Source organism: Atta colombica, unplaced genomic scaffold (assembly GCF_001594045.1).
Source record: "Atta colombica isolate Treedump-2 unplaced genomic scaffold, Acol1.0 scaffold38, whole genome shotgun sequence".
Lineage (NCBI taxonomy): Eukaryota > Metazoa > Arthropoda > Insecta > Hymenoptera > Formicidae > Atta > Atta colombica.
The window spans coordinates 1,928,876-1,940,233 of record NW_017259490.1 but is presented as its reverse complement, the minus strand read 5'-3'; the positions used below and the strand labels follow the sequence as shown (position 1 = coordinate 1,940,233).

The 11,358-nt window shown below is 32.0% G+C and overlaps 1 protein-coding gene across 2 annotated transcripts in view; it reads right to left on the bottom strand.

The window, feature by feature from the left end:
- LOC108690998 overlaps positions 1–11,358 on the bottom strand; it is a 115,647-nt gene that overhangs the window by 30,440 nt on the left and 73,849 nt on the right. For both annotated transcript variants that reach the window (XM_018198591.1, XM_018198592.1), the window contains exon 2: positions 5,073–5,532. In XM_018198591.1, coding sequence (XP_018054080.1) covers positions 5,073–5,532 — 460 coding nt within the window. The remainder of the gene's footprint in view (positions 1–5,072; positions 5,533–11,358) is intronic.

Here is an 11,358-nt window from a genome sequence, read left to right as displayed (position 1 = left end):
TATATATATATATATATAACGCGCGAAATATTACTCGAGTGTAAATTCGCGCGGCGTGCGTGAGAGAACACACTCCTGCAGTTTAAACGCCATTGCTACGCCTGCAACGTGAACGCGAACGAAGGTGAACAAAAATAAAATGAAATAAAAGCATTTAAAAGCGATATATGAGGTTAGATGCGATAGAAAGAACTCCGCCGTGACAGCACGTTCGCGTGCTATGTAATACGTGACACTCGAACAAGATGAAATCGAGCGCATCGGAATCGAAATAGTACCGTAGATGATAATCCTAAGACATCTCGGTTTGCTCGCGAATTATCAATAAAATAAGCTTGCCGCGTGTATTTTCGATATAAATATCACACACAGTCTTATATTCAATCATATTGAAAACAATGACAAAGTTGAATTCAACTTGCTCTTAAACGCTACATGATATACAATTCCACTTTTCTTCTTTTATATATTAAAAAAGATATTGCAGTACCAATATTTTCTTTCTTTTAAGTACTTTGACAAGAAGAAAATGCTTTTGTAATAATAAAAGTTTGTATGTGTGTGGCTCTATCTATTTATTCTTTGCTATTATGTTACGTCATTCTAAGATTGTTGGAAAACAAGTTAGCATAACATAATTGTCATAATGTCACAATATGTAACAACGTTTCGTATTTACTCGGCGATCGTGTTTGCATGCGTCTCGTAAAACACCCTACGTGACAACGGACCGTACCGAGAACGGTATAGGAAACTTTACTAATAATTCGTACGTGACATCATCCACTGTAGTCCGCTTTCACGCCCGGTGGATAGGCGAATGCCTGCCTGCGCAAACCTCCGTGGCATGCATAAGCGCACAAGCGCGCAGAACATCTGACCTTTCACCGGTCTTTCCACTTACTTCGACCTCTTGCGTTGTGGATACCTCGGTATAGAGCTTAAAAATTTTATCCGGTCATAGAGCAATGATACAAATAACAGTCTCATAGTACAACTCTTGACAACCATAAACGTGACAAGAAACGCAAAATAAAATAACTCAATATTAAAATTCAGAAAATCCCGTTATAGACTCGTGATATTGTACAACCTTTCACTAAATTCTTTCGCCGTCCTCATTATAGAGGATCAACTTTTTTATTTTCTTATTTTGAATGTAATAAAAACATAAAAATCTGTAAGAATATGTCTTCTTATAGGAAATGAAATTACTATCTAACATTAAATAAACAAATACAAAAGTAGAGCGTAATATTACGGTAGTAAGTTGATATTATATAAAATATGATAGCAACTAGCTGCAAGATTTTCTTTTAATTAAAACGTCTTTTTATATCCATAGAGAAAGAAATGACTTTTTGCGGTAATGTAAGTAAAATGTGGTCTGAGATATTTCAAGGCTTAAGTAAACAAGTAACACAAACGGAGCTACAATTCTGCTTATGCGTATTACTGGTATTGTCACTGCTGGGTTAGACAACAGCACTTACGCAAATGAGATCAGGAAGCGCAAGGCCGCCTTTTAATATTCTCTTCCCGAGACTGCTCTTTTAGTTCACGTATCCTTATTCCTTCCAGCACCGCGTCGCGTAAACGAGGGTTTAATGGAAGCTGCCCTGGTTCAGAGACTGGTCGACCTTAAAGGTACTTTAAATTATCTCACGGCCGGCAACTTGTTACTACCGGAAGTGCTGCTGCTAACCCCATTGTAAGATTGCCGTGAGAGAGAACTATGCACCTAGGAGACACTAATGCAAGTGGATTCCCTGTTTTGCACGTCGCTGCAAGACGCAAGACTTCCGCATCAGTAAAGTTTCTCAGTTTTCTCCGTTTACTTTAAAAGCGCTACCATTTATACTTTAAACATCTTGTTTAATTCAATTGTCGTCGGAGACGAAATTTAACAAAGCGACACGAATGTAGACATTTTAAGCAAAGCTGTATAATCACAATTAAAAGTATTTCTAACAAAATATATTATTATTCATTAATTCTGTACAATTTATTTCACGTTCAAAATATACATTTATATATTTGTATAAAAAAATAAATTAATTAAAATGCAACAGTTTTTTGCTCATGTTGTCTTCAGCATAGTAAAATGTTAATAAAATATGTAAAAGCTTAATTGAGATACAGCGCAGGTATTAAATCAAATATCACGAAATGTCGACCTTATATTATGAAAAATGGCTGAGAGTTTCAGAGGACTTATTAAAGTTATATTAACGAGGCGTCTGTCCTTGACGGATTCACTAATAGTTTTTAGATGGCATACCGCGATCAACCGGTTATAGCAAGATTATCATCAGTCGTGGTTTCATCTTACCTAGTTCATTATTATGACGAACATACAAGACACAAATAATTATTAATTTAATAACAGGACGCAAGCAGGTGTGCGCGGCAGGTTCATTTTCTGCCAATTTATCATCGTCACTTATCACCGTTATCAACGTCGAATATAATTCACCTTCGGATTAACGATCTTGGTCGAATGCACAGTCAGCGGCTTACTCCATTTAGCTGGTTAGGTGAACAGGAGTAAAATATTTGATGTACATAGCGTCATATTTTCATGACAACCTTATTATTGCTTAATCGTCTTATGCAGCTTAGGATGTTGTGTATGTCAGTACACAACACGAACAACTTCATGTTGTAGGATTTTAAGATTTTTCGAAGTAAGGATTTTGCATGTCTTTCTACCTTACAAACGATTTTCTTGCGACATCTTGCCTGCTCTCTAGATTTAATTAACATGTGCTTCCGAATTAGAGAGCTTTATCACTTGGCAAATAATCCTATTCGTGGCTAAATATAGCCATTCATGAATTATAAGGAGATATTGCCTTGCAATCCTCAACGGAATAATTAAGAAGACGATCTTGCAAGAGAAGAATCTATTGGTCGATTCATTATCAATCTTAGTCGATTTCGTTATGCTAATTTTTCACGAAAATAATTCTTTTTATACGAATTTACTTTACCCTTTATTAATGATTCATTTAACTCAAGTAATCTTTGGGGTATTCAAAAGCTATCATACGAATTAATACCATGAAACTGTCGATCAATGAGTTAGTTCTGCTAATAACTATGAATGTCATGATAATCCTTTTTGATTGACAGTTCGATGATATTAATTTATTTGATTCTAAATATCCTTGCTCTGTTAAAAGACCAACAACGTCGTTAATAATTATCGTTAATAATAAGAAAAGAAATAATATTCAATATGACTTCTTTTCTTATTATTAACGACATTTTTAAAAATGTTTTTAAATGTTTTTTGACTGAATGAGAAATTGAAAACCATCTTGAAAAATATCGTTAATAATAAGAAAAGAAGTAATATTCAATATTAATAATATTATTTCTTTTATTAATATTATTTCTTTTCTTATTATTAATGATATTTTTCAAAATGGTTTTCAGTTTCTCATTCAGTCAAAAAACATTTATTTGTCACTTACAATTCTTAAAAAGAAATGATAAAAAAAAAGGAAAAAAATGGAAAGATTTTAAAATAATGATTGAGATGTCAATTAAAAAAAAAATAAAATGAAATATTTAGTAATTTCTTTATGAAAAGATGCGTGTTAAGTAAATCTTTTTTTCAACAGATACAAAAGGTTTGTGAGCAAAGAGTTAAAGTGAAGAGAGTTAATGTCTTATCGTTCCGCGGAGATCGTGGGTAAAGAACAGTTCACACCGATAGTGAATGAGCTCCCTTCTTTATATATTTTGACAAGCATTACATGAATGCTGTGCACAAATGTTACTTAATGAATTAAATAATAAAATTTTAAAAAATGGAAAAAAAATATTTCATCATTTTAATTAAATTTTCTTTGGTAATAGGTAATCAAAATAATTCCATTGAAAACAATGCATATAACAGAGCATAAAGAGAATAGCGTTATTTTAGATATCTATCATTCAATGATATAATAATATAATTGCGTTCAATTTAATTGTAATAAATTCAATACGTGTACATATATGTATATATATATAATCATACTTGAATTTAAACTGCATATTTCCAATTCATGTAGCCTAATTATGTTTATAATCCATTGATCCTGAATATGTTTATAATCCCCAGATAAATTTGTGTTCAGCAAACTATTAGAGCGATTAGTGTTTTAAAAGTATCAGACGAGTATCGATCGTGAATTGACCTTTCCCTCTGCAAGTTATAACATAACTAATAATTCCCTGTAGCATTTCAATTGTTTTTCGTGCCGTTCAAAAATTAACAGTGTCTACAAGATTAGGTATAAAGAATCTGTCGCAAGAGAAGCGTGATTACATCCTTTTTCTCGTGTAATAATGTTTCACAATATTTAATTCCGTCTTCGTAGCAACGAAGTATCGTGCCAACTTCATGTTTATGTAATTTTCCAATAACTTTAATTTTATACTTTTAATCAAATTGCAATCTAATTTTATGTACATACTTCTCTCTTTACATTTTTCTTAAAAAAACTTCAACAAAAAGAAATTACTTTTTCAATCTTTATAAAAACAATTACGTAATTAAATGTTAATATCAGATGTTACAAATAGATCATATAAAAATAGTTTAATGAGAATAAACATGTTAAACATGTTAAAATTTCTTTTTTTTTGCTCAATTAAAGATAAAAACTTTCAATTTAAATTAACACGTTGTTTATCCAGCGAATCTTGTTTTATCGTATAGAATAGAAGTTTCATTATTATAAGCAAGTATATTTCAATGTTGAATAAAATAATAAAATGATAAAATGATAAATTATTCTGTGATAGACTATAGATAATATGTTGAATAGCATTTTTTACTTTATCACCTTTTACTTTAATGTTATCTAACTTTTTATGTCATTAAAATTTTTATACTAGATGACATTAATTTTTTTACAAGCATTTTAAATAGTACTGATCATTAGTAACTGCGGCAATTGAAAGACGCTTGTCGCAACGATGATCATCGGTGAGCACCATGACAGTCAATGTATTAAAATGAATGTAAGATATATTATTTTCAGTAATGAAAGAGATAATAATTATAAATGACTAACCTTTCTCTTTGCGCGCTGGAGCAGGGCACTAATATCTTCCCCATACTGTTGAGTTTTCCCTTGGGGTCGCACAAGTTTCCGGAAGATTGAGTGCGCCGACCAGTAAGGCCTTTTCCGTTATGTCTGCTCAGGTTCGAACCCATTATCGCTTCCTCGGTTGCCTGGATTTGGTTCGTTTGGTCGTCCTCGCAACAATTCACGGCATTTCCGGGCGTGTTCTCTTTGTTCGGCCAGTCGAAGTATCTGTCGATTCCATCCTTGGCATTGACTTTGTAGGATATCGACTGCGGCGGCGGGGGTGGTCGATTCCTTTTACCGCCGGAAACGACTGGTTGCAATTGAGGCCGGCAGCTACGGCGACGATGGCTCGATTGCGGCGATTCGCTGTTTATGGACAATCTCTGCGCTTTCCAGCTCTCCTGACCGTTGCTGGTAGACGGCACCGTCACCACTTCCTCACCTGCAATCGTAAAATAATTGTTAAAGTGATACTGATCGTTAGCTAGTTAATAGTTATAAGTTTCGGGAGATTGAATTTTTCTCTTTTTGCTTCACAGCGGTTTTTAACGGTTTGCAATGCATATCACGAAATTGCATCCACGGTTTTGGCTGGAAGTTTGATTCTATTTTCAACTGTCGTATGTGTGTGTTTGTATGAGGATGTTTTGAACGAACGATGCGTTTTCGCAAAGATAATATCGCATATCCCAACTCGCGCGTAACTTTTATGTATGTCGTAGAATGTGTACATTTATCAGAACATATTCGATCCGTAAAGCATTTGTATATCTAATTTATTTTACACTCTTAGTTCTTTCTTATAACGATTTTTGATTATGTAAATTGAAAGGTCGCACCAGCTTTTAGCGCGAAGTGAAAATTTTTCACTGTATGCTAAAATAAAATTTCTATTCATGTTTGAATTTCGACCGAGTGATGTTTTACAGCGATAACGTCTCTCACAGAATATCTGCATCTGAACATGTTTGCAATTCATATGGCTTTGTGCAAAATGGAGAATTTGGTAGATATCTGGTACCATATAATATAATAAAATAATGCAAACTTTGCTTTAATTAAATATACTTAATTTTGTAAAATCATATTTAAATGATAAATTTGTTAAAATTAAAATCCACTATCGTAAAATTATCGAAGTTTATAGTTTTTAGAATATTTTTTAATTTAAAAAAAGCTTTATATAAATAAAGCTATTATATGAGGACACATTCAATTTTATTCTTTTTTTTCAATTTTTTATCTTTACAAAATTTTGATCTCAGATGAATATCGTAATAAAAATATTTATGTTGGAAATTATGACAAATTTTTTTTAGCAACAAATAATGATATCTCTCAATATTTTTGTAAGGAAAAAATTGCAGTTGATCTGGTAAAAGCAAGATAATCTGTATAAACTTTATACACGTATAAATTGCCTCTCCGTATCTCAAATAATTAATACTAATTCCGTCTTTCAGCTTCTGCAGTGATTGCAGAGTGCAAGTTGTATTCGCGTTCAGGCGAGCTTATGTGTTATGTCTATAGAACACGTTTCATAGCTACATATCCGAAGTCCGAATCACTAATAACCATCGTATACGAGGCTTATTGCATAATCGTATTATTAATGCGACCGGCATGCATGCACGTGCATCGTGAGCCTCCACGAATCCAGAGAACGGAGCTGGATCGAAACACCGGGCTCGTATCGTGGTTGTTGTGTCTACAAGCGGAAAGTTTTAATTTTCGACATAAGAGAATCAACGGCAGTCGCTGTAGAAGAATGAAAGCATCGATAATATAAAAGTCTGATTAATTCATCGATGAACCGCGTGCGCGCGCAAATTGCGATTTGTTCTGGCGAAAGCGAAATTGTGCCTGAGTTCGTTGTGTACACTGTAAATGTACATGTAAATGATAAAGGCGACGCTAATGTATGTCAATTTTACATTCGCTAAATATTGGCTTAAATTTATATGGATAATTGTCCATCTCATATGTATATGTAATATTAATGTTAATGTTAGCCGCATGTCTGGAGCAGCCTTAAAAATGCAAATCTTTTGGAAGATTTCCCAGGGAGAATAATTTAATCCTCTGAGAAAGAAATATTGAATATTAAAAAAATTATAATTTAAAGATTTTAATTATATAGTCGAAGATTGAGCAAACTTTTATCATTTCTCTTGAGAAACATACTTTAAATATACAAATATTTGGATAAAACTTTGGATTTAATTTGAAATATAGCTGGAATGCACTTCCTGCCGTTCACGGTTCCCGCAAGCGGAAGGTTGTAATGACTCAAAGAGTCAATCATTAACACACATGAGGAGGAAATGCCTGGGAGTCATACTTCGCATGCTTGTACTTGATTTCTCGCAAGAAAGTATTACGTTAGCAATTCTACTAATCGGGACGATCAACCATTAACGGTAATCAACTAGTTCATAGATCTGCAACATCCGCTGCAACACAATTATTAAAATTAACTTATGGATTACACATTAGCTATATGGATTACACTTCTATGCGACGCATAGAAGGAACGTGTGTGATTAAAATACTTTCTAAAAGATTATTCTAAATAGTTTTTAAGAAGGATATTTAAATTATAATAATACAGAATAGATTTCTAAAAAAGACATATCCAAGTTTTTTAAATATGTATCAAAAACTTCAAGTTTTATATTACAATTGTCTTTTAAAAAAATATAGTTAATTTTAAAACAGAATAATAAGGGTTCGAAAATATTTTTTATATATAAATGACATAATTCCTCTCTAGTTTTATCACTATAAAAATCCGGATCTTTTATTTTATCATCTTGTTCGTGATATCAAGTATATTTTCGTTGGATTATTCGTAGCAGTTCCGTTCTATCGTGTATATACAACCCATTTCAGATAACGTTGTCGCTACCGTCATTGTTGTTGGGTTAACCGATGAAATCGCCGTTTTACGACGTAACCGAGAAAAATAGAAAGAAGTCGAGAAACCAACTGAGATGAAGAAGTGGCCCTCGAAGAGGAGCTCTAATCTTCACGTTCATTTAAGAGAGATCGCGAATTTATGTCTCCTGTAAAGTACTGTGGATGCTGCTCTTTCGGAGCTTACTTCATAAAAAAAGTTTTAAGTGAAAGGCGTCTAAAGGTACGTTTATTTAACTTAATACATGGTCCTCAGCTGTACATTAGCTCGCATACGAGCTGATGTGTAAAAAAACTTCTTTTCTAGTGTGCACGCGAAATCACCGTTGCGTCGGTAATTACATCTTACCAGTGCGTGACGCGTTTGTAATGCGCGCGTTTGAAATAACGTTCAGAAAAAAGAGATATGTATATACGTCAAATGGCAAAAGAAATTCTTTCCGTTTTGATGTAAAATATAAATGTAGGTTGCGAATGGCACGTTAATATTCAAGATAGAAAAGAAATCATTTAATCCTATTTGAGAAAAAAATTGCGTTTTGCAAAAAAAAAAAACGTCGAAAATTTATTACATTTTTGGAATGACAAGTTTTGATAAAAAGAGATTTTTTTATGAAAACGACTGCATTAAACTCGGCGTTCTTTATGGGATAATGCCAAATGCCATTTCGACTTATCGAACGATCGTGCATTAGCTACAAAACGTTACTATTTGTTGACTATTATTGCCTTAATGTAAAACAGATACAATGTTAAATATTCGCATCGACTGCCATTGGGTTTGAAAAAAAAAACAAATTTACAATTTATTTAAAAAATTTGAAGATTTTATAAAAAAACTCTATTTCTTTGAAAAATTTAAAGATATATATAATCGTAAAGTTCTATTGATATTAGAAAAAATTTTTATACATATATTTATAAAATATAACTAGAATTTATAAATAGATTTATAAAAGATTTTTAATAAATAAAGAATTTGGTTTGCTTTCTAAATCTACGATAAAGCATATTTATACGAAATATATATATTATTAGATATATTTCATTAAAATGGAAAAGAGGTTGCAAGCCGACAGAATAGACATCGTCAATTTACAATTAACTACGGTAACAGTATTTAATCAATAAATTGGTTCTAAAATCAGCACGTCGTGCTATTTGATCGACTTTACTAGAAGTATTGCTGACGTTGGCAATTATTCCGAACTCTTCCGGTTTCGAATAAACCTGGAGGTGAGTAAATGTGGGAAATTGATAGGAATCGTATAGGTCGACTTCGGGACGACTTATCGATTGCTTAAAGGAGCTGATCGCTGATGAAATTTATTATATCGAGACCTTTCTATCGACAAAATGCATTGATATACATTGAGACCTTTCTTGTATGTGCTTAAATTGCATGTATAGTAAAAAAATTGATGACATAGTTTAGCATGCAATATTAGCAAGAATTAAAGTTATTAAGAATATTGTAACTCATATCACATTTACAATATATTAGCTTTAATATTTTTAAACAAGTAAATCGTTTACTTTTGAAAATTGCTAAATAAATTTCTCTGCAAGTAAATAAATTGAACTGCAAGAATAAAAGTAGACATAATAAAATTTTTAACGAGATCTTATTTTTTTAGTTAATTTTAAATGGACTTTAATAAAGTTTATTTGTTACTTTGCTGCTTAGCAGAAAATTTAATTTGAGACTTAATTACCAGGATATTTATGCTAAAAGTTGGAAAGTTGTTACAAATGACTTTCTATTGAATTTTTATATTGTAGTAAAGTTGATTCTTTAAATTGACCCAAGAATCTCTAAATGAAAATGCAATAATTATGAGACAAATTTTTAAGCATCACTCAGTTATTAATAAATTTGTCATTACATTATCATGTCTTTAAATTTTGTAAAAAGATTCGTAATCATTTTAAATTGAAAAATATATTCTCCAAAAGGTCAAGGATAATTTATATCCGTAATATTAACGTATTTTCGTAACTGCATTTATTTGCAGGTAAATCGAGCGCGGTTTTGCTTATAAAATATTCAGTGTTGCCATTAACAGAGAGAGAGAGAGAGAGAGAGAGAGAGAGAGAGAGAGAGAGAGAGAGAAAATTTGCGTGGACATACAAGCGATACAACGCGAGTCCGGAATTATAATTACTTCATAATTAGTTCCGGGAGAGTGTTTCGCACAAGCGGAACTAAAATGCGATGATTCGTTGTGCAATTACTGTTACTTTCCTATCGACTGACATCGTCGCGCCCGTCGAAAAACAATTCCCGATTGTTTCAGGACGAAAATGGCCAGAATAACCGCGCGCGGAATTGTGCATTAATTCGCATTATGCCAAGCACGTGCTTGCCGATCGCAAACGCAAACGCAAACGCAAGCAGCAGCAGTAACAGTAACAACAGTTGTGCACTCGTGCGGATTGATACGCTCTGTGTTGGAAAATCCATTTGTATGCCAATTAACTTGCGTCTGCCACGGATTTATTATCATAAGGTCAAGGCAACCGTTGTGACGTTCTAGGACATTCTAGGTAATTAAACATCGTCTGCAGTTATGGAAAATGCTAGATTACTATCTTCATATACATGAAATACGTAGACAGTCAACTATCGCGAGCCAAGAAATGATAAAGTCTAATAATAAATGCGAAGTTTGCAGAGAAATTTTGCATAGAAATGAAATTAAAAGAAGACGTAATTTAAAAAAAAAAATAAAAATGTAAAAAACAATAAGAAGAAATTACATAATTTATATCGTTTCTTTATTTCAAAAGTGACACAACTAAAAAAATTAAATTTTTCAGAGAAGAGGAAAGATTATTTTTCAATAGAAAATTAGTCTGAGACTATTTAAATAATATTAGTAAAATAAAAATATACTTTCAGAAACATGATTAAATGTATTTTTGTTATTTTCGTTTTATAACTCTTAAATAAATCATTCTTTTTGAACTGCGATTTCTTAAAAAATTATAACAAAGGAATAATTGATCGAAAGTGACATAATAGAAATATTACTAACATTTTATTTTTTGATCTAAAATGACTAAATCCAAAATTAAACAACAAACTTTTTTTTCCTTCAAACTTTGATCATGAAATCTGTCTTAACTCTAAATATTCTTTGTAGAAGACTCTTTTATTTCTTTACAAAGATGACACAACTTAAAGTCACTTTTGTAGATGTTATCTTTTTGAATCTTAAGAATGACACAAGTGCTATTTGGCGGAGAAACTGTGAAGTTAAGTTAGTTTACTTATGATGATTGATAAATCTTCACTTTTAATAATCACATATTTTTAAGTTATCTTACTTTTGAAGCAAGGAATATATAA